Source organism: Trachypithecus francoisi, unplaced genomic scaffold (genome assembly GCF_009764315.1).
Source record: "Trachypithecus francoisi isolate TF-2019V2 unplaced genomic scaffold, Tfra_2.0 Contig00131, whole genome shotgun sequence".
Classification (NCBI taxonomy): Eukaryota; Metazoa; Chordata; class Mammalia; order Primates; family Cercopithecidae; genus Trachypithecus; species Trachypithecus francoisi.
The window spans coordinates 171084-191950 of NW_022680483.1; the positions used below are offsets into that span (position 1 = coordinate 171084).

The 20867-nt window shown below is 38.6% G+C and overlaps 1 protein-coding gene across 1 annotated transcript in view; it reads left to right on the top strand.

The window, feature by feature from the left end:
- Nucleotides 1–20867, top strand: part of LOC117062150 (probable ubiquitin carboxyl-terminal hydrolase FAF-Y) — a 224474-nt gene that overhangs the window by 72494 nt on the left and 131113 nt on the right. Inside the window, 6 exon segments of the mRNA XM_033175384.1 lie at nt 7367–7482; nt 7634–7885; nt 8046–8119; nt 8122–8183; nt 9778–9930; nt 11111–11215. Of these exon segments, the coding sequence (XP_033031275.1) occupies nt 7367–7482; nt 7634–7885; nt 8046–8119; nt 8122–8183; nt 9778–9930; nt 11111–11215 (762 nt within the window).

Below are 20867 nucleotides of genomic sequence, written 5' to 3' on the forward strand. Positions count from 1 at the left end.
TCTTTTTGTAGTTCTTTAAAGGTGTAAGTTTTCAGTTGTTGATTGAAGATCCTTTTTAAAGAATCCTCTGTACTATGAAGTTCTCTCTTTGCACAGCTTTTGCTGCATCTCATAAGTTTGATATGTTTTCATTTTTATTTGCCTCAAATATTATACTTTCTGTTGGAGTTCTTCTCCTTGATGATGGGTCGATTAAGATGTGTTGTTTAATTTCTACTTATTTATGGATTTTTCAGTTTCTATTTTGTTTTCTCTTTGATATGGAGTTTCGCTTTTTCATCCAGGCTAAAGTGCCATGGCATGATATCAGTGATCTCAGCTCACTGCAACCTCTGCCTCCTGAGTTCAAGCAATTCTCCTGCCTCAACCTCCGGAGCAGCCAGGATTATAGGTGTATGCCACCACACCCAGCAAATTTTTTTGTATTTTTAGTAGAGATGAGGTTTGACCGTGTTGGCCAGGCTGGTCTTGAACTCCTGACCTCGAGTGATCCTCCTGCCTTGGCCGCCCAATGCGCCAAGCTGGTTTTTCAGTTCTTCTTTTCTTTTTTGCTCTCTCTCTGTCACCCAGGCTTCAGTGCAATGGTACCATCTCGGCTCACTGCAAGCTCCACCTCCTGGGTTCACACCATTCTCCTGCCTCAGCCTCCTGAGTAGCTTGGGACTACAGGCGCCCGCCACCACACCTGGCTCATTTTTTGTAGTTTTAGTAGAGACAGGGTTTCACTGTGTTAGGCAGGATGGTCTTGATCTCCTGACCTCGTGATCCGCCTGCCTTGGCCTCCCAAAGTGCTGGGATTATAGGCACGAGCCACCGTGCCTGGCCTCAGTTTTTCTTCTGCTATTGATTCCTTGTTTCCTTGCATCCTAATCTGGAAAGATAGTTTGTATGAGCTCAATCTTAAATATGTTAAGATTTGTTTGTTATGTAATGTATCCTGATAATGTTTTAAGTGCACTTGACGAGAATCTTTATTCTGCTACTTTGGTGTAGAGTGTTCCATAAATGTTTGTTAGGTCAACTTGTTCTCTACTGTTGTGCAAGGCTTTTTTAAAAAATTGATCTTTTTTCTCTTCTTTTGGGAGACAGGGCTTTGCTCTTGTCACCCAGGCTGGAGTATAGTGGTGCCATCTCAGCTCACTGCAACCTCGGCCTGCCAAGCTCAAACCGTTCTCCTGCCTCAGCCTGCTGTGTAGCTGGAATTAGAGTCACCTGCCACTGTGCTTCGCTCAGTTTTGTATTTTTAATAAGAGACAGAGATTCATGATGTTGGCCAGTCTGGTCTTGAACTTCTAATGTCCAGTGATCCTCCTGCTTTGGCTTATTGACATTTTGTCTGATTGTTTCCTGATGATTGGAAATATGGTATGGAAGTGTCTGACTAGTTTTGTACAATTGTTTCTCTCTAGGTCTCTTAATGTTTGCTTCACACAGTCAGCTGTTCTGAAGTTTGGTGTGTGCACATTTATAAGTGTGGCAAATTCACCCTTTTATGATTATATAATATCCTTTTTTGCCTCTTACGAGAGATGCTACCTAAAATTTATTTTGCTTCGTGTTAGCAAAATATGTTCTCTCTTAGTTTATTTGTGTGGAATTTTTTGTTTGTTTGTTTGTTTGTTTTTTGAGACAGAGTCTTGCTCTGTTGCACAGGCTGGAGTGCAGTGGCGCAATCTTGGCTGACTGCAAATTCGGCTTCCCAGGTTTAAGTGATTCTCATGTCTCAGCCTCCCAAGTAACTGGGATTACAGGTGTGCACCACCATACCCTGCTAATTTTTGTAATTTTAGTAGAGATGGGGTTTTGTCTTGTTGGCCAGACTGGTCTCAAACTCCTGACCTCAGGTAATCCACCCACATTGGCCTCCCAAATGTTTTGTATTCTTAACTTTCAAGTTGTGTGCATACTTGTATTTAAGAGTGTCTTTTGTAGACAGTGTATCTTGGATTCTGTTTTTGTTTTTTGAATCTATTCTGCCAATCTGTATCATTTGATTGGGAAGTTGAATCTACTTTATATTCAGAGTAATTAGTGATAAAGAAGGATTTACCACTGCCATTTGGTGGTTTTCTGATGTCTTACAGCTTTTTTCTGTATAATTTTCTTACCTACTGACTTTATTTTTGTAATTTCAATTCTTCAGATTGTTTTGTATGGACAGACTGTGATTCTTCTCATTTCCTTTTAGGCATGTTCCCTAAGTACGTTTTTCCTGTTTACCATGCAGATTACATAGAGGCATACCTTGGAGATAGTATTGCAGGTTGAATTCCAGACCACTGCAGTAAAGCAGTTACCACACTGAAGGGAGTTGTAGAAGTTTTTTGTTTCTCAGTGTATGTGTAATTTTCACTATACTTTGTTAAGTATGTGGTAACATTATGTCTTTAAAAAATGTACTGTATTACTGTATTAAAACATTAATTTTAAAATGCTTCATTGCTAAAAAAGTGACAACGTGTTTACAAATTTTACTTCTTAAAAAAACACAACATAGTATCTGCAAAGTTCAGTAAAGCAAAACATAATAAAATGAGGTATGCCCATATATAATAGCTGTAACAGTCTGTTTTAAACCCATACCAACTTGATTTCAGTTGCATACATAATGTCCTTTACACCTCAACTGCTCCAATTATGTTATTGATGTCACAAATGATATCTTTTTATGTGTAATAGTGATGTAAGTTTTTTAATTCTTTGGCCTCTCAAATTCTGGAAGAGAATAAAAAGTGGAGTTATTGGACAAAATTTCAGTAATACTGAGTTTTGTAAATTTGTGGTTTTCTTTACCACAGATTTGGTAATTTTTTTTTAATACATTGAGTTATCACCGAGGGCCCTTGTATTTCAACCTGCACTCCGTTTAGCATTTTTGTAGTCTAGTAGTAATGAACTCTAGCACTTTTGTTTGTCTAGAAATGTTTTAATTTCAAGGACTGTTTTGCCACGTACCAGATTCTTATTTGATAGTGTTTTCCTTTCAGTACTTCCTAATGAGAATTCAGCTGCTAGCTATTTTTGAAGGATTTTTGTTGTTGCTGTTGTTTTGTTTTTGTTACGTGAAGAGTTACTTTTCTTACTAATTTTTAGATTCTTTCTTTTTATAATGTTTTTTGGTGGTAGTCTTTGGGGGTGTGCCTTCCCTGGAGGTACTGAGCCTTTTCTATTTGTTATGTCCATGTCTTTTCTCAAATATGGCGCAGTTTTGGCCACTATTTTGGCCACTGTTTCTCCATACAAGATCTCTTTTTCTGGCCGGGCGCGGTGGCTCAAGTCTGTAATCCCAGCACTTTGGGAGGCCGAGACGGGCGGATCACGAGGTCAGGAGATCGAGACCATCCTGGCTAACACGGTGAAACCCCGTCTCTACTAAAAAACATACAAAAAACTAGCCGGTGGGGTGGCGGGCGCCTGTAATCGCAGCTACTCCGGAGGGTGAGGCAGGAGAATGGCGTAAACCCCGGAGGTGGAGCTTGCATTAAGCTGGGATCCCGTCACTGCACTCCAGCCTGGGCGACAGAGCGAGACTCCGTCTTAAAAAAAAAAAAAAAAAAGGATCTCTTTTCTTTATCTTCTGCTTCTTGGATGTTCATAATGTTTGTATTTTTCCACATGGTGGTATTCCGTAAGTCTCTCAGGCTTACTCAGTTTTGACTTCCTTTCTCCACTTACTCTGATTTTAAATGACCTTTTCTCAAGGTCTGATTGTCAGTCCTGCCTATTGATGGTCTCCTGTTGAGCCATCTTGTGAATTTTTGAATTCAGTTTCCATATTTTCATCTACAGAATTTACATTTTTGTTTGTTTGAGACAGAGCTTTGCTGTGGTTGCCCAGCCTGGAATGCAGTGGCGTGATCTTGGCTCATGGCAACCTCCATCTCCTGGATTCAAGCAATTCCCCTGCCTCAGGCTCCTGCATAGCTAGGACTACAGACACACGCCACCACACCTCGCTAATTTTTTGTATTTTTAGTAGAGATGGAGTTTCACTATGTTGGATAGCATGGTATCAATCTCCTGACCTCATGATCGGCCTGCCTCACCCTCCCAAAATGTTTCAGGCATGAACCACCACACCTGGCCACCCGGCTACTTGTATTTTTAGTAGAGATGGGGTTTCTTCTCCATGTTTGGTCAGGCTGGTCTTGAACTCCCGACCTCAGGTGATTTGCCTGCCTTGGCCTCCCAAAGTGCTGGGATGATAGGATGGAGCCATCACCCTCGACCCTCGTTCTTTATTAGTTTTTCTTTCTGTTGACATGTTCATTTTATTTGTGTATCATTTTTCTAATTTTCTTTAGCCTCCTTTGTCATTAGTTCATTAGGTATATTTGACTATTTCTTAATTTTTTTTTTCTTTTGAAACAGAGTCTTGGTCTGTCTCCCAGGCTAGAGGGCAGTGGTGCGATCTTGGCTCACTACAACCTCTGCCTCCCTGATTCAAGCAATTCTCTTGCCTCAGCTTTCCCTGACCCCAAGTAGCTGTGCACCACAGATGTGCACCACCATGCCCAGCTAGTTTTTGTAGTTTTAGTAAAGGTGGGATATCGGCATGTTGGTTAGGCTAGTCTTGAACTCCTAATCTCAGGCGATCTACCTGCCTCGGCCCCCCAAAGTGCTGCAATTACAGGCATGAGACACTGCGCTGATTTTTTTTTTTTTTTTGAGATGGAGTCTCGCTCTGTCGCCCAGGCTGGAATGCAGTGGCCAGATCTCAGCTCACTGCAAGCTCCGCCTCCCGGGTTTACGCCATTCTCCTGCCTCAGCCTCCCGAGCAGCTGGGACCACAGGTGTCGCCACCTCGCCCGGCTAGTTTTTTGTATTTTTTAGTAGAGACGGGGTTTCACCGTGTTAGCCAGGATGGTCTCGATCTCCTGACCTCGTGATCCACCCGTCTCGGCCTCCCAAAGTGCTGGGATTACAGGCTTGAGCCACCTCGCCCGGCCTGCGCTGATATTTTAAAGTGTTTGTCAGGTGAGTCTGACTGTGTTTCTCCAAGGACAGTTTCTGGAGATTTATTTTATCTTGTCCTACTTTTAGTATGCTGTGTCATCTTTTTATTTTTATTTTTTATTTTTTGAGATGGGGTCTTGCTCTGTCACCCAATCTGGAGTGTAGTGGCACCATCTCAGCTCATTGCACCCCCTGCCTCCTGAGTTCAAGCAGTTCTTCCTTCTGTCTCAGCCTCCCAAGTAGCTGGGATTACAGGTGCCCATGACCACTCCCAATTAATTTTTTGTATTTGTATTTTTATTTTATTATTATTGTTTTAAGACCAGGTTTTGCACTTGTTGCCCAGGCTGGAGAGTAATGGTGTGATCTCGGCTCACTGCAAATTCTGCCTCCTGGGTTCAAGCGATTCTTTTGTCTCAGCCTCCTGAGTAGCGGAGTTTACAGCCACCCACCACCACGCCAGCTAATTTTTGTGTATTTAGCCAGGGGTTTCACTAGGTTGACCAGGCAGGTCTTAAACTTCTGACCTCAGGGGATCCACCTGCCTCAGCCTCCAAAAGTGCTGGGATTATAGACGTAAGCCGCTGTGGCTGGCCTGCGGAGTCATTTTGAGCATTTGAAAAAGCACTTATATTCCCCAGTCTTTGTGGACTGGGTTGTACAGGGGAATGCCTTTATTAAATCAGCTCAACTTGCAGGCTTAAAGTCTGTTTTAACCTTTTCTAGGTATTTGTCTTTCTTGAGCCTTTCCATGAGTCTTTTTTACCCATATATTTCACATGGTTCTGTTTATTCCATTCCGTGATGGTTGCTTTGAAAATTTCCCAGTTCCTCCATTTACCTCTGCTTATCTTGTGATGCCCCACCTGTCGTGTTGCATTCTTCAGTCAGTAGTTTGCCTCAGTAGTCTGCAGGTTTGTAATTCCCTTGGAGACTTTACAAATTGTCTTCCCATGGCTTCTCTTAGTCGGAGTTTTAAGCCACTGTTGGGCTCTTGCCCTTCAGGTTAAGTATACAGAGACTAATCCCACAGGCAGCCTGCAGACACATTTAGAAAGTTGTAAATCCAGCCCTCTTGATTTCTCCAGTTCATACAGAACTGGTGATCAGGTCACTGGTTCCCCAAACTGTACCTTGGTAGGAAGGGAGTGAGCAGGATGAATAAAAATAACTACAAAATTGCCTATTCCCTTTGAATATGGCTTTTTCTTGAATTGGGCATTTTCTTGATAGCTGTATACTTTTGACTGATTTTCAGAATTACAGTGAAGTTTTTTCTTTGAACAGAAACAAGGCCTTGGAGTATTTTAGTCTGCCATCTTGCTGATGTCACTCCCATGAATTGACTTTTTAAAACTAAATAATAAAAATATAGGAAAATATAATATTGTAAATTCAGAAATACGATATTTACCAAAGGTTTTAAAATTAGTTTTTCATCATATGAAACCTAGCATTAGAGTTATACCTGTGTATTGTTTAAAAGTTATTTTTTATTTTGCATTTTCCACATTCCTGAATATGTTTTTCTGTTGAAAATGGAGAAATTATTTCTCCCAAGATTGGTATTATGGTCAGACACGGTGGCTCAAGCATATAATCCCAGCACTTTGGGAGTCCGAGGTGGGTGTTACTGCCTCAGGTCAGGAGTTCGAGACCAACCTGGCCAACATGGTGAAACCCCATCTCTACTAAAAATACAAAAAATATCTGGGTGTGTTGGCGGGTGCCTGTAATCCTAGCTATTCAGGAGGCTGAGGCCAGGAAATCACTTGAACCTGGGAGGCAGAGGTTGCAGTGAGCTAAGATCATGCCACTGCACTCCAGCCTGGGTGACAGAACAAGGCTCTGTCTCCAAAAAAAAAAAAAAGAAGAAGAAGAAAAGATTGGTAGTAAAACATCCTTTGTTCTCTACTCCCTGTTTTTAATTTGTTTCCTAAAACTTGGTTCTAGAAAACAAGATATAAAAGTTTTCATTATACCGTATTTCTTAATTCTTAGTTTATTAAATCTTTTCGTAACTTCTGAAGTCTTTAATTCATTTTGCATCTTAATGTTTAGAAATGTTTTTAGATATACAACCTTTACCTAATTCTTACTCACCAGCTACATTAGATATAAACAATACCAGTTGTGTTGCTGTGAACTGTGACATAATTTCTGCCTATACTTTTTGTATTTAAACTACAAAAAGTAGCCAGGAGTGGTGGTGCATGCCTATCATCCCAGCTATTTTTAAATCTTTGTTAAGTATATATAATAAATATGTCTTGTACTCTTTTTAAAGGTAATTTAGTATAATTTTTAAATTAAATTTTCTGTTTCTAGTATGTCTCACACAAATGCATTTCAGATAGTAACTTTTTTCCTGAAAGGGGGGAATTAATTTTTATTATTAACTGTATTACAGGGTTGGCTAGTGGATCTCATCAATAAATTTGGCACATTAAATGGGTTCCAGATTTTGCATGATCGTTTTTTTAATGGATCAGCATTAAATGTTCAAATAATTGCAGCTCTTATTAAGTAAGTTACGTTTTCATGTGAATATTCTGTGGGTTGTGTCTTATTGTAAAATGAGGACCTGTTTTCGTGTTGTCTTAAGTGTTGAAACTAATTGGCTAGTTCTTTTAAAAAAACTGAATATTAGACAGATTTTGTGTCATTCATATTTCAGACCATTTGGACAATGCTATGAGTTTCTCAGTCAATATACAGTGAAAAAGTACTTCATTCCAGTTATAGAAATAGTTCCACATTTATTAGAAAACCTAACTGATGAAGAACTGAAAAAAGAAGCAAAGAATGAAGCCAAAAATGATGCCCTTTCAATGATTATTAAATCTTTGAAGAACTTAGCTTCAAGAATTTCAGGACAAGATGAGACTATAACAAATTTGGAAATTTTTAGGTTAAAGATGATACTCAGGTAAGATATTTTCCACCTTAAATTATTATCTGTGTGAATTCTGATACAACATTTACTCCAAAATTCTCTCATTTATGGTTGCAAATTTCCTCTTTTAATGGAAAGATGAATGCACTGAATGAAATAAGGTTATAACATTTACTCAAAATTTTTCTCATAGATTGTTGCAGATTTCCTCTTTTAATGGAAAGATGAATGCACTGAATGAAATAAATAAGGTTATATCTAGTGTATCATATATACTCATCGACATAGTAATCCTGAGGAGGAAGAATGGCTGACAGCTGAGCGAATGGCAGTAAGCCTCTTAAGTCTTTTACTGTGAATGAGATGATACTTATAAAAAATTAGATTATTACCAGTTACTGTTAGAAGCAACAGTAGCAAAAACTAAAATTGAAAGATTTATGACTAATTGTAAGATCTTTTTATTATAATAATAAAAGGTTTAATAAATGATTAGTTGTTTGTTGAGGTAACTTAATTGTTCCTCTGGTAAATTTATTATTGCTGAATGTAGCTGTTGATGTAAATAGGTGGCTGGGTTGAAATGAAATAGTAAGATGTTATCTTCAGAGGGGTTGAGTGGATCTGCAGTCTAGTGAATGAAGTGATGTTGTGATCACTTCCTAATTCAATTTGGAGATTAATAAATAGGGATTATAACTAATGGGATAATTGAGTAGTGCTTTATCATGATTTTCAGAATACTAAGATTCAATTCTTTTTTTTTTATTTTGAGACAAAGTCTTGCTCCATTACTCATGCTGGAGTGCAGTGGTACAATCTCCACTCACTGTAACCTCCACATACTGGGTTCAAGCAGTTCTCTGCCTCAGCCTCCCGATTAGCTGGCATTACAGGCAATTTGCAACCATGCCTGGCTAATTTTTGTATTTTGTATTTTTACAAAAATACAAGATGGATTTCACCATCTTGGCCAGGCTGGTCTTGAACTCCTGACCTCATGATCCACCTGCCTCGGCCTCCCAGAGTGTAAGATTAATTTCTTAATAATTTAATTTTAAAATCACTTATATATGTCATTTTGACAGGTAATGAAACTTTTTACCATAGATATCTTCATGTATTTTAGTTTTGAAATAAATAACAAATAGTTCAGCAAAGTATTAAAAAGTCTTTTTGAGTGTATGTGGTTTGCTACTTAAGATCATTTCTGTAGAATAATCTTCAGCATAAAATAATCTTCAGTGGATTATTGGAAATAACAACACTATAGCGATAGTGGAAAGGATTACGCTAAGGACATTTGGGTGGAACTAATGGTGTTTACCTTAGACTCACGTTCATACCCAGTGCTGTCTGCCTGCTTTGTGCAGTGTTAAACAGAATCACTCAGTATATTCACTAGTCCTTGAATTATTACTGGTTCTTGAGAGTCACCAATAGTGAAAGTATTTAGTAAAATTTGACGTTGTTATGGCACTTTTATTGTATTTTATGGAAGAATCTAAGATTGGAAATATAAAACTGGTTGTTTTCAATGGATAGTTTGAGAAGTGTAGTGTTGTATCACATATGGGAATCTTTATGAGCAGAAATAAAATTCTGTAAAATTATTTTAATGTTTACTAATTGCAAATTAAAACACCAACATAATTCATTATATTAGTGGATTACAATTGGTGAATCTAGCACACCTATGGGAAGATTTTATATGCCAAATTCTGTGAAATAGGTTATTTTAATGTTTAATTTTGAATTAATGCAACACTTAAATATTACACAACTGTGCTGTAATTTGTGAATGTATACATAATTTGGACGTTTGAATTCCTAACATTATTTAGAAGTCAGAGACATGTTTTTATTTTGCTTTTTTAAAAAAATTTCTTTTTAGTTTCTGCATTGAATTTTTGTATTACATTTAGGAATGGATACAACAAAATAGTATCTTATCCATAGTCTTGCAAGACAGTCTTCATCAACCACAATATGTAGAAAAGCTAGAGAAAATTCTTCGTTTTGTGATTAAAGAAAAGGCTCTTACATTACAGGACCTTGATAATATCTGGGCAGCACAGGTAAGAGAGTAAGATAATAGCTATTTTCTAAGAAAGATACCGAAAAGGAGACCCTTATGTAAGGCCAGCAATTTAGTATTGCCTGACTTTTACCAATGCATGTGCTGTTCATGTAGAGAAATCCTACCAAGAATTTTTAAACAAAAAGTAACATTTTTCTGTCTTTGTATATACTCAACGGTAGCAGCTTATATAGATAGTTTTTTGTTTTGTTTTGTTTTGAGATGGAGTCTCCCTCTGTCTCCCAGAATGGAGTGCAGTGGTGGAATCTCAGCTCACTGCAGTCTCTGCCTCCCAGGTTCACGCCATTCACTCACTCTCCAGAGTAGCTGGGATTATAGGTGCCTACAACCAGGCCCGCCTAATATTTCGTTTTTTTCAGAAGAGACGGGGTTTCACTGTGTTCGCCAGGATGGTCTTGATCTCCCTACCTCGTGATCCACCCTCCTCGGCCCTGCAAAGTGCTGGGATTATAGGCGTGAGCCACTGCGCTCGGCCATAAATGGTTTTAAATGAAAGATCTATAGAGCCAAATAATTGTCACTAAAGGAACAGTTACTGAAAGAGTATAAATAACCTATATTTGGAGGCTTTCACCTAAGTAATGCATAGAAGAAACAAGTGTCATAAGAGTTCCATTACTGTGACTTTAAAAAATGTACAATTATTATAGAAGATTGTGACTTTTCATAATAAAAAACCCTGGTTTCAGAGATACTAATGCATATGTTTTTACATTATCTTAATGGCAGGTTTCTACTCCTGGGTCACTTGAGGAGTATTGCTAGGCACTGGCTCATAAAGCTTGTTTTTTGCCCTTTTTAAAAGAGAAACAACAGAATACTTAATCTTGCCTTTATTGAGCCCTTAAGCTTTGAGTTTTGAAACAATCCAATATTTTGATTTCTTTTTCTCTCAGTTTTATTTGTAAATACCTTCTAGTAAGTTTTCATATTAACTTCCAAAGTTTACTATTTGTTCCCGAAAAAACTGAGTTGTCAAGTATTAAATGACGTTCTAAAGCATTTCAAATACTAAGAATTCCGTTATTACCTCAAATGAAGTAGAAATGTTTATTAAGTAATGAAGATTGGTACAACTGTTTTTTTGTTATTAAAATGTAAGTATGCTATAATTTTTTTATCTGCGTTTATTTATTCTATTTTTGTTTTTTCGACAGGCAGGAAAACATGAAGCCATTGTGAAGAATGTACATGATCTGCTAGCAAAGTTGGCTTGGGATTTTTCTCCTGGACAACTTGATCATCTTTTTGATTGCTTTAAGGTAGTAGCTTGAATAGTAAAGTATTGCCAGTTAATTGTACGTAAAGTTAATTAGTTAGATTGCTTTTGCTTATAGATAGTGTGCTAAACTAACATTTTCATTGAAGAATTTCTTATGAAAAAGAATTGATCATTGTTGTTTCTTCCAGGCAGAGCTTAACAATAATTTTTTATAATAGTTTTCATCACAAATGCAGAATCTTAATGTTTTTTCACTTCGATTATTTCTTTGAATTCATTTCCACTGGTAGTTTTCATTTTGATTTTGGTTAAAATAACCTGTAGAAATGCAGAGAATAATTGGAAAATAAGGCATAAAACATTTTGGTTCTTTGGAGTTATGTATATGGCATATAGAAATGAAATTCAAAAAGCAAGAGGTTTCTGATATGATAATGTTACATTTAAACGCATTTTAGCACGATGGTCTAGCTGGTTGTTAAGGTTGTTGAATTTATGAATGAAGAATATAAATCCGTATGTCATTCATGAATAAATAGTTCAGTAAAATAGTAATTAGATTTTTGGTGGGAGCTTTAGTTGCTAATTACAACAGAGAATAGGTTGGCATTGTTCTTTCAAAATGTAGATTCTTACATTCTGTCACCTAACTATTCTATTTCTGAATATATGCCCTAGAGAAACTCATGAATATATTTATTAAGGAATGTGTTCAACAGTATCTTAGCAGGATTGTTTTATTAGTCTCAAACTGAAAAAAACAAATGTTGATATATTATGAAACGATAAGTAAACTGTGGACTCCTCTTATATGGAACACTTCGTGACAATGAAAATTAACACACTGTAACAATTTAGCACATAGATGGATCTTGCCATTATGGAGAAGGTAGAGAAAAGGAAGAAAATTATATACAAGAAGTCAGAAGTAACCTGGATAATAGTTTCACAAGCGTTACACTTTGAATTCTGACTTAACATCCCAGATATGTTAAATCAGAATTAGCACGTAAAGGGACTAGGAGACTTTTAATCAGCCATGTCAGCATAATAAGAATTTGTTTGAGATGACTATATGTTTTAATCTGTTGGAATTATATCAAAGGTAGGCAAGGACATCAGTATTGAGAAGTTACATTTGATACCCTTAATTTCCTATCGCTTTTAGTTCTGAGATAACTTCTGAAACAGTGATGCACCAAGACAGCCATAATGATAGATGGAGGATCTGGTCAGTTTCTCTTTTTTTTTCTCCCTCTCCTTTTTAATTCATAAATTCTCAAGATGACCTAATATAATTGAAATAAAAAATATATTATCTGGCTGGGCACAGTGTCTCACACCTGTAACCCCAGCAGTTTAGGAGACTGAGGAGCGTGGCTCACATGAGGTCAGGAGTTCAAGACCAGCTTGGCCAACGTGATGAAACCACATCTCTACTAAAAATACAAAAAATTAGCTGGTTGTGGTGGTGCATGCCTACAATCCCAGCTACTCTGGAGAATCTCTTGGACCTGGGGGGCAGAGGTTGCACTGAGCCAAGATCACACCACTGCCTCAAAAGAAGGAGTAACAGAGGGAGATTATCTCAAAAGAAAAAAAAAAAACAAACAGTCATTTCTGTATTCTCTTTGGCTTATCTGTTGTTTATCAGAAGTCTGTTATTCAATGATAAGCATTGCTTTTTTGAGGTGTTGATAAATCTGGCAGTTCTTAACACAGCATGCCAGTGTGTCTTGAAAGGTCTTTGTTAAAGTGCTTTTAAGGAGTCAATGAGTATACGCCAATTATCAATTCTTTGTAGGTTGCAGCTGGATGATTCGAAGTTTATCTTTCTTCGCAATTACCTATAGTTAATGTGCTTGCTCAAACTCTAGGTGATAAAGATTTGAATTCTAAGTAAGCCTTTGTCTTTTGAGATGTTGGTACTAATTTTCAGTGCTTGCCAACATTTTATTTTTGGCACAATTTTTAATTTTTGAAAGTCTTGTCGTTATGAGATTCTCGTTATGGTCATTAATTTTAATATTTCTAGATACTGAGATTGAAAAATTTTACATGTGTTTGAGCTGTCCTTACTTCCTTCTTAGAATATGTCTATTTTTCCTATCCAGTAATTGTCCTAATTTGTTTCCTAAGAGTTTTTGTGTATCTAAATGCTTATTGTCCAAACCATATCACAAATAGTTTCTCATAGGTTTTATTAACAGTTTGTTTGGATCAGCATCTAACTACATTCCTCACTGTATAGTTTTCTTTTAATCACTCCTCTTTGATTCTATAGTTGCCTCATTATTTTTGTTCTTGTAATAATATTAATCATTTGCTATTTTGTTAGCAGTTTTGAATTCCTTTTATTATTTCAGTGGGAATTTTGTGGACACCAGAGGGAATTAAAAGCCAGTGTTACCGTTGTCTTCCTAAGAAATTCTGTGTTTATCATTTTAAATTGCTGTACAGTTACTAGCTTAAGGTGATGTAGTTCTTTCTCCTATTATTGGCCATTTAAGTGGATTTCAGTTCTTTAGTTCTGGTGTGGTTGGAATTTATTCCTTCCAGTAGGTTCTTGGTCTCACTGACTTCAAGAATGAAGCTGCAGACCCTCGTGGTGTTACAGCTCACAAAAGTAGTGCAGACCCAAAGAGTGAGCAGCAGCAAGAGTTAGGTGAAGAGCAAAAGAACAAAGCTTCCACAGCGTGGAAGGCGACCTGAGTGTGTTGCTGCGGCTGGCTTGGGTGGCCAGGTTTTATTACTGTATTGGGCCTGGCTCACGTCCTGCTGATTGGTCCATTTTACAGAGCTCTGATTGGTCCATTTTACACAGTGCTGACTGGTGTGTTTACAGTCCTTTAGCTAGACACAGAGTGCTGATTGGTTCAATTTTACAGAGTGCTGATGGGTGTGTTTACAATCCTTTAGCTAGACATAGAGCGCTGTTTGGTGCATTTACAATAGTTTAGCAGGAAACGAAAGTTCTCCAAGTCCTCATCCAATCCAGAAGCTCAGCTCTCACTAGTAACTACTGACTAATAAAATACTACATATAGCTTCCTCTGTATTGCTGGGTATTTAGAACACTGGTTTACTTTAATTTTTTATACTGAGATGATTGTAGATTCACGTACCATGTTAAGAAGTAATGCAGAAAATCCCACATTCTTTAACCTGTTACTCCTAGTGTTAACATCTTTAAAAATCACTGCAACCAAGATTTTGATCACTACCAAGATTTTGACATTGTTTCCCTCAAGATACCAAACATCTGTGTCGCCACAAGGATTCCTCATGGTGCCCTTTTATTGCAACACCCACTTGCATTCTGCCCCGACTTCCTCCTTAAAACCCTGGCAACTAACTGGACTGCCAGTCAGCTCAATTTCTAAAGGTCTTTTGCTTTTGGTTTTACTTTACACATGTACTCACAGGAATTGAACACAATATAGCCTTTTGAGATTAGTTTTTTTCATTCCATTTAATTATTTGCAGGCTCACTAGAATGATGTATATATATATCTATCAGGTTGAGTACCCATTATCTGAAATGCTTAGTACCAGAAGTATTTTGGATTTTTTTTTTTTTTTGGAGCATTTGCCTCATACTGACTGCTTGAGCATCTCTACATTACAAATCTAAAATCCAGAATTTTTTTTCGTTGTTGTTATTGAGATGGAGTCTCACTCTATCACCCAGGCTGGAGGGCAGTGGCAAGCTCAGCCTCCTGAGTTCACATTATTCTTCTGCCTCAGCCTCCCGAGTAGCTGGTACTACAGGTGCCCGCCACCATGCCCGGATAACTATTTTGGATTTTTTTAGTAGAGACAGGTTTTCACCGTGTTAGCCAGGATGGTCTTGATCTGCTGACCTTGTGATCTGCCTGCCTCAGCCTCCGAAAGTGCTAGGATTACAGGCGTGAGCCACCATGCCCAGCCCAGAATGTTTTAAGGAGCATATCCTTTGCACATCATGTCACCATGCAGAAAGTTTCAGATTTTGGAACATTTGGATTTCAGATCTTCACATTAGTTATACTGTATCTGACATTTGTTTCTTTTATTGACGAGTAGTACTCGGTATGAACTACTCACCATGAGTGGATGTTTGTAGTGTTTCAGGTTGGGGCCATTATAAACTGCTGTGAACCTCGGTAGGCAGGGTTTTTGGCTTGTTTATTTTTGTTTTGTTTTTGTGTGTGTGTGTGTTTTGATGTAATACTTATTTCTCTAGGTGAGATGAAATGTGGAACGTCTCACCAGTACCCCTTAATGTAGTAGTTTCTCATTGCCTGTACCAGTACCCCAGGTTCTTTGTTCTTTGTCCAACAAAATTAAGGAATGTGGACACAAACATGGGATTGGAGTGAAAATGTAATAAGTGAAAGGAAAAATCTCTCTCTGCAGTAGAGAGGAGTCCGAGTGGATTGCTGGGTAATAGCTGAATTTAACAGCTTTTATAAGAAACTCTTCTCATCTCCATAGCAGTTTAAAAAACTTCTGTTATCAGTAAAGATGTCTGTGCAACTCATCGTATCTTAAGCAATTGTGAGTATGTCTCTAGGCAAGCACAAAGTGCCACTTCTCTTCTTTGTATAACTGAGGGTTTGTTTTAGATAAGCTCCTGACCTCCCTGTGTAAGTTCTCACCGTTTATATGCCTGAAAAACTTTTTCCTGGGAGCTGGCTAATTATACAAAGTTGCTGATGTATGTGCAGGTGCAGCCTAAGTTTTTCCAAACTGATTTTTCCTTTGCTTTTCCCTTATTTCCTGCTTCAGGAGTGGAAAACCCTAACTGCTGTTAGGAAGATTGGGCATTGATCTTTTTGGTTAATTCCTGCTGGAGACAGGCATTGTATGGGGAACAGAAGCTAGGATTCCTCAAGGAGATGGTTTAAGGGACTCAGATGAAAGGCGTGTTTATGCCTAGTTCCATTTGCATTACCATTTGGAGCTTGATAGCCTCTAAGTGAAATGAAACAATTTGGGTTACTAGTGGACGTGTGTTAAAATGAGACAAGGAGTGGGGAAAGACAGTTTTAAAATCCTGAGGCTTTTGACATGCCCTAATAACTGGTGGCTGTAAGTATGCTTGTTAAGATTTTGGGTGCATAGGGCTTGGCTTTGTGGTGCTTCCTTGGTCTTACTTTCCTAGAAAGGAAATCTTTGTGTTATAGGTTACCTGGCAGCATTTGTAGGATAATTGCCCTGAACTCTAGAACATTGTTCCAGATTTTTACATTACATATCCCTTTCTGTTTCCACTGAGCTGCAGCCAGAGATGTCTGGTTACTGTACAGGAATAAGCAGCATTCGTTTAAAATGTAGGCAAGAACATAAAAACAACTAATGAACTAGAAGTCAATGACAGATATGTGTTAAGTTTGAAACATAATTACCCTTTTTCCGTCCTCATTTCTGTTAAAAACAAATAAGACTGAGTTGTTTGCAAAATTAAAGTTGGTCTGATATTTGCATAAAATGCAGGAAGAATAATTATTTGTACACAGGCCTTTTAGATAGGCTTTGATGGAACTTTCGTCCACAGGGAATCTCGAATGGGACTTTGAAGCTGAGTCCAGCCATGGGTTTGTACCCTCAGATACCTGTGAATTAGGTAAACTTCTCTTTTCTTGAGATTCCGAGAGCATGGTGTTCCTAGGACTGTGAGAAAGTGAAATTCGTTACCGCAAGTGAGGAAGCTTGTATGGAGGCTGTGTAGACAAGGTGTGAGACCACTTTTCCCAAAGGGCTTTTATTGGCTCTGTAAGTCAAGACTGACTGCTTCAACGGAAACACACTCTCCAGTCAAAGCCTTGATAAAACAACCAGTTTTTCCAATTGTGTCCTGTTCAAAATAATATGGATTCTTACTGCACCGATGCAGACAACCATATTATGAGTCAAGAATACTTAAAACCAGTTTCTGAATTTTAAAGGAACCAGGCAGAAAGAAACAAACGTGCTGTAAACCTTGTTCACAAGAGTATACCTTACTTGGTTGTTAAAGGCTGTAGCTAGCTTAAGACAAATTTCCTTGACTCTGAAAAACAAGATAAGGATCAGCAATGTTCCAAGCATAAACCAAAAAGATTGCTTTAGTTCTCTGTTAGTTCAGTCTGTTCTGTTAACTCTGATTCTGCTTGATATTTGTAAACATTTCAGCTTTTCATGAGTCCTGTACATTTTTCAGTTATCAGAAACTGCATTTGAGAGCACCTGTTAAAGTTCCACAGCTGATTATAAACTATTTTTTTGAAGAAGAGTCAAACAAGACAATAATTGCCTATAAAGATAAAATGTCCAAGGTGGTTATAGTCAAGAACATGTTTGACAAATGTGATTATTTCCATGGCTTACAATAACTCACAACCTTAATTGCGATTAACAGCACATATTCGGGGACTACAACCTTGGATATCCCATCAGCCTTTATTATTACATAGAAATTCTATTGAAGAGAAATGTTAAAATTACACCCTTGCATTAGTTTACTATTAATGTCAGCCTCAATTTTTAATGAAACCTTACAGGCAATCCTATTCCATTTTAACCAGTTTGACCATGAGGTGAAATTTTCTCAAACCTCTTTAACACTTTACAAGTTTTGCTAAAGAGCAGATTGGGATCTTAAGAAAACCTTGTTGTGCTTTTATTTCAATGTTTAATTTACAGGGTAAAAAGCAACATAAATACCCTTTTAAATTTAGTTAATATGTTCATCTACGGCCAGGCTCGGTGGCTCAAGCCTGTAATCCCAGCACTTTGGGAGGCCGAGACGGGCGGATCACGAGGTCAGGAGATCGAGACCATCCTGGCGAACACAGTGAAACCCCGTCTCTACTAAAAAATACAAAAAAAAACTAGCCGGGTGAGGTGGCAGGCGCCTGTAGTCCCAGCTACTCGGGAGGCTGAGGCAGGAGAATGGCCTAAACCCGGGAGGCGGAGCTTGCAGTGAGCTGAGATCCGGCCACTGCACTCCAGCCTGGGCGACAAAGCCAGACTCCGTGTCAAAAAAAAAAAAAAAATATGTTCATATACGTAGTTTCCTTTGTAAGATTAATTTTTGCAATCTTTTTCAATTTGCTTAAACCTTCTAGTTTATCTATTTAAGATAGTCCTTTATTATTAGGCACAATGTATGTTTCCTTGCCTTCTTAAAATCTTTTTTTTTTTTTTTTTTTTTTTTTTTTTTTTTTGAGGCGGAGTCTCGCTCTGTCGCCCGGACTGGAGTGCAGTGGCCGGATCTCAGCTCACTGCAAGCTCCGCCTCCCGGGTTTACGCCATTCTCCTGCCTCAGCCTCCCGAGTAGCTGGGACTACAGGCGCCCGCCACCTCGCCCGGTAGTTTTTTGTATTTTTAGTAGAGACGGGGTTTCACCGTGTTAGCCAGGATGGTCTCGATCTCCTGACCTCGTGATCCGCCCGTCTCGGCCTCCCAAAGTGCTGGGATTACAGGCTTGAGCCACCGCGCCCGGCCCCTTCTTAAAATCTTTTACTAAAAACACATTTTACTGTTTTTATATACCTTGCATGTAAATCTATTTCCAGTAGTTTCAGTTGGATGTCAAAATGGTAACTCTTAGGAATTTTGTTTTTTTCCTTTGAGACCGAGTGTCGTTCTGTCAGCCAGGCTGGAGTGCAGTGGCATGATCTTGGCCCACTGCAAGCTCCACCTCCCGGGTTCACGCCATTCTCCTGCCTCAGCCTCCCCAGTAGCTGGGACTGCAGGCGGATGCCACCACGCCTGGCTAAGTTTTTGTATTTTTAGTAGAGACAAGGTTTGACCATGTTAGCCAGGATGGTCTTGAGCTCCTGACCTCATGATCAGCCTATCTCAGCCTCCCAAAGTGCTGGGATTACAGGTGTGAGCCACAGTGCCAGCCAAGACTGTTTTTATTTTTAAAGATGAAAATCACATGAACTGAAAGGTACCACAGCTTTTGCTTTTTCCTTAAAAATATTTGACTTAAGTGCTTATTTATTTAGGCTAATTAATTAGAGCTCTTTTTATAGACATCACATACATATCACATACATGACTACACAGAAGAAGATCCAACAGCTTAGGGTGGAGCACTTTTAAGAGCAGGGCTAGGAGTACAGTTTCCTGTGCCTACTAAATAAGCATAGCTGGAAGACAAAGACAGATTAGAAGGACTTACTACCTCTAATTACAGGTGGTAATTCTAATTCTGTTGCAGGTGGGCTGACCATCCTTTAGCCAACAAGTTAAGTTCCTTAAGTAACCCACAGGCTGTTGAGCCAAACCTCAAGCCTTAGTTAAAAATTCTAGAGCCATTCCTTTCTTTCCTAATACATAGAGACTGGATGCTTTCCCTGTGGGAAGACTGAGGGCTGGTGTTTTAAGTAAGGCTTATTTTAGCTGGTTAAAGGCTTTTTGAGCCTCGGTGTCCCAAGTTGTGGGGGTGAGTTTTAACTGTTTGAGTTTCTCTTAAGAGGTAGTGTAAGGGAGAGCCATTTCCATATACTCAGGTATTCACAGTCTACAAAATCCGGTAATACCTAGTATTAACTAGTAAAGGAAATATACTCAATCCTTTCCTCACCTGGTTCTCTGGTCTTTTCTGAAAAGAGTACACCTAGTGACTTTACAGAAGTCTGACAGAGCTGAGTGTTAGATTTGGAGACCATTTCAGCTAAGAGATTGAGGATAGCCTCAGTGCCTTCCTGAGACTTCTTTAATTGGGGCACAGAGGAGAGGGTCACTTATACACTGCAAAGTTTTAACTTGCAGGTGAGAAAAATTAGATTTTTCAATAGGGTCTGTTTGATTAATTTCCTTCCCATATTAGGAGCTGCCTGAGTAATAAACGAGCAGAGGAGAGAAAGAGGTGTGTTTCACTAAAGCTTCTCTCATTCTTTCCAAAAAGACTGAAAGGACTTTATCTAGTTTTTGATCTATCGTGAAAACCTTGGAGTAGTCAATAGGTTTGGCTCTAATCCCCTGTAAGTCCTTTAGTATACACATTTGTGAAAGTTTCCATCTCCATTTTCTGATGCTATCATCATAGTCCCATTTAGAGTCCTTTAAGGTCACTGCTACTTTTCTCATAGCTTTGTCTTTCCTAGAACATCCTTCGAGGAGAGTTTAAATACTTGGCTTACATCCTGGAAGGCCTTTATACATGAGTGAAAGCGGGACTTTCCCAGAGTGTACTTTAGGGTCTAGGATTAAAGGAGATCCAGTTCTCATTCAAGGGGATTGCAGGCTTGAGGATGGGGTGTTATATATCTAGAAAAGAGACAAGAGGCATTCCCTCAGTCTTCTCAGTGACCCGGAGTGGAGAGGACGACAGTGACAGCAGCACCCCAATCCACCGTCAACTGTTTTGCCTCCTTGGTTACTGTGTCCCAGCACCATGTTGAATGTGCCATCCCCAAACCACGGTACCAGAGAAGCAAAGCAGTGGGGTTAGTTATGCTCACCCATGTGGCCTTAGTGCTCTTCTGGTGATTACCCTTTGACCTCCTAGACTTATGTGGTCTGTATGACTCCTTGATGGATGGGTCTCATGAGATACTACCTAAGAGATGTATTTGGTGCATTTTAGCAAGGCCCCTTAATGGAGGGAGTGGTGTTTGTTCTTTGTTCTTTTTTTTTTTTTGAGAATGGAGTCTTGCTCAGCCACCCAGGCTGGAGTACAGTGGCACAATCTTATCTCATTGCAACCACTGTCT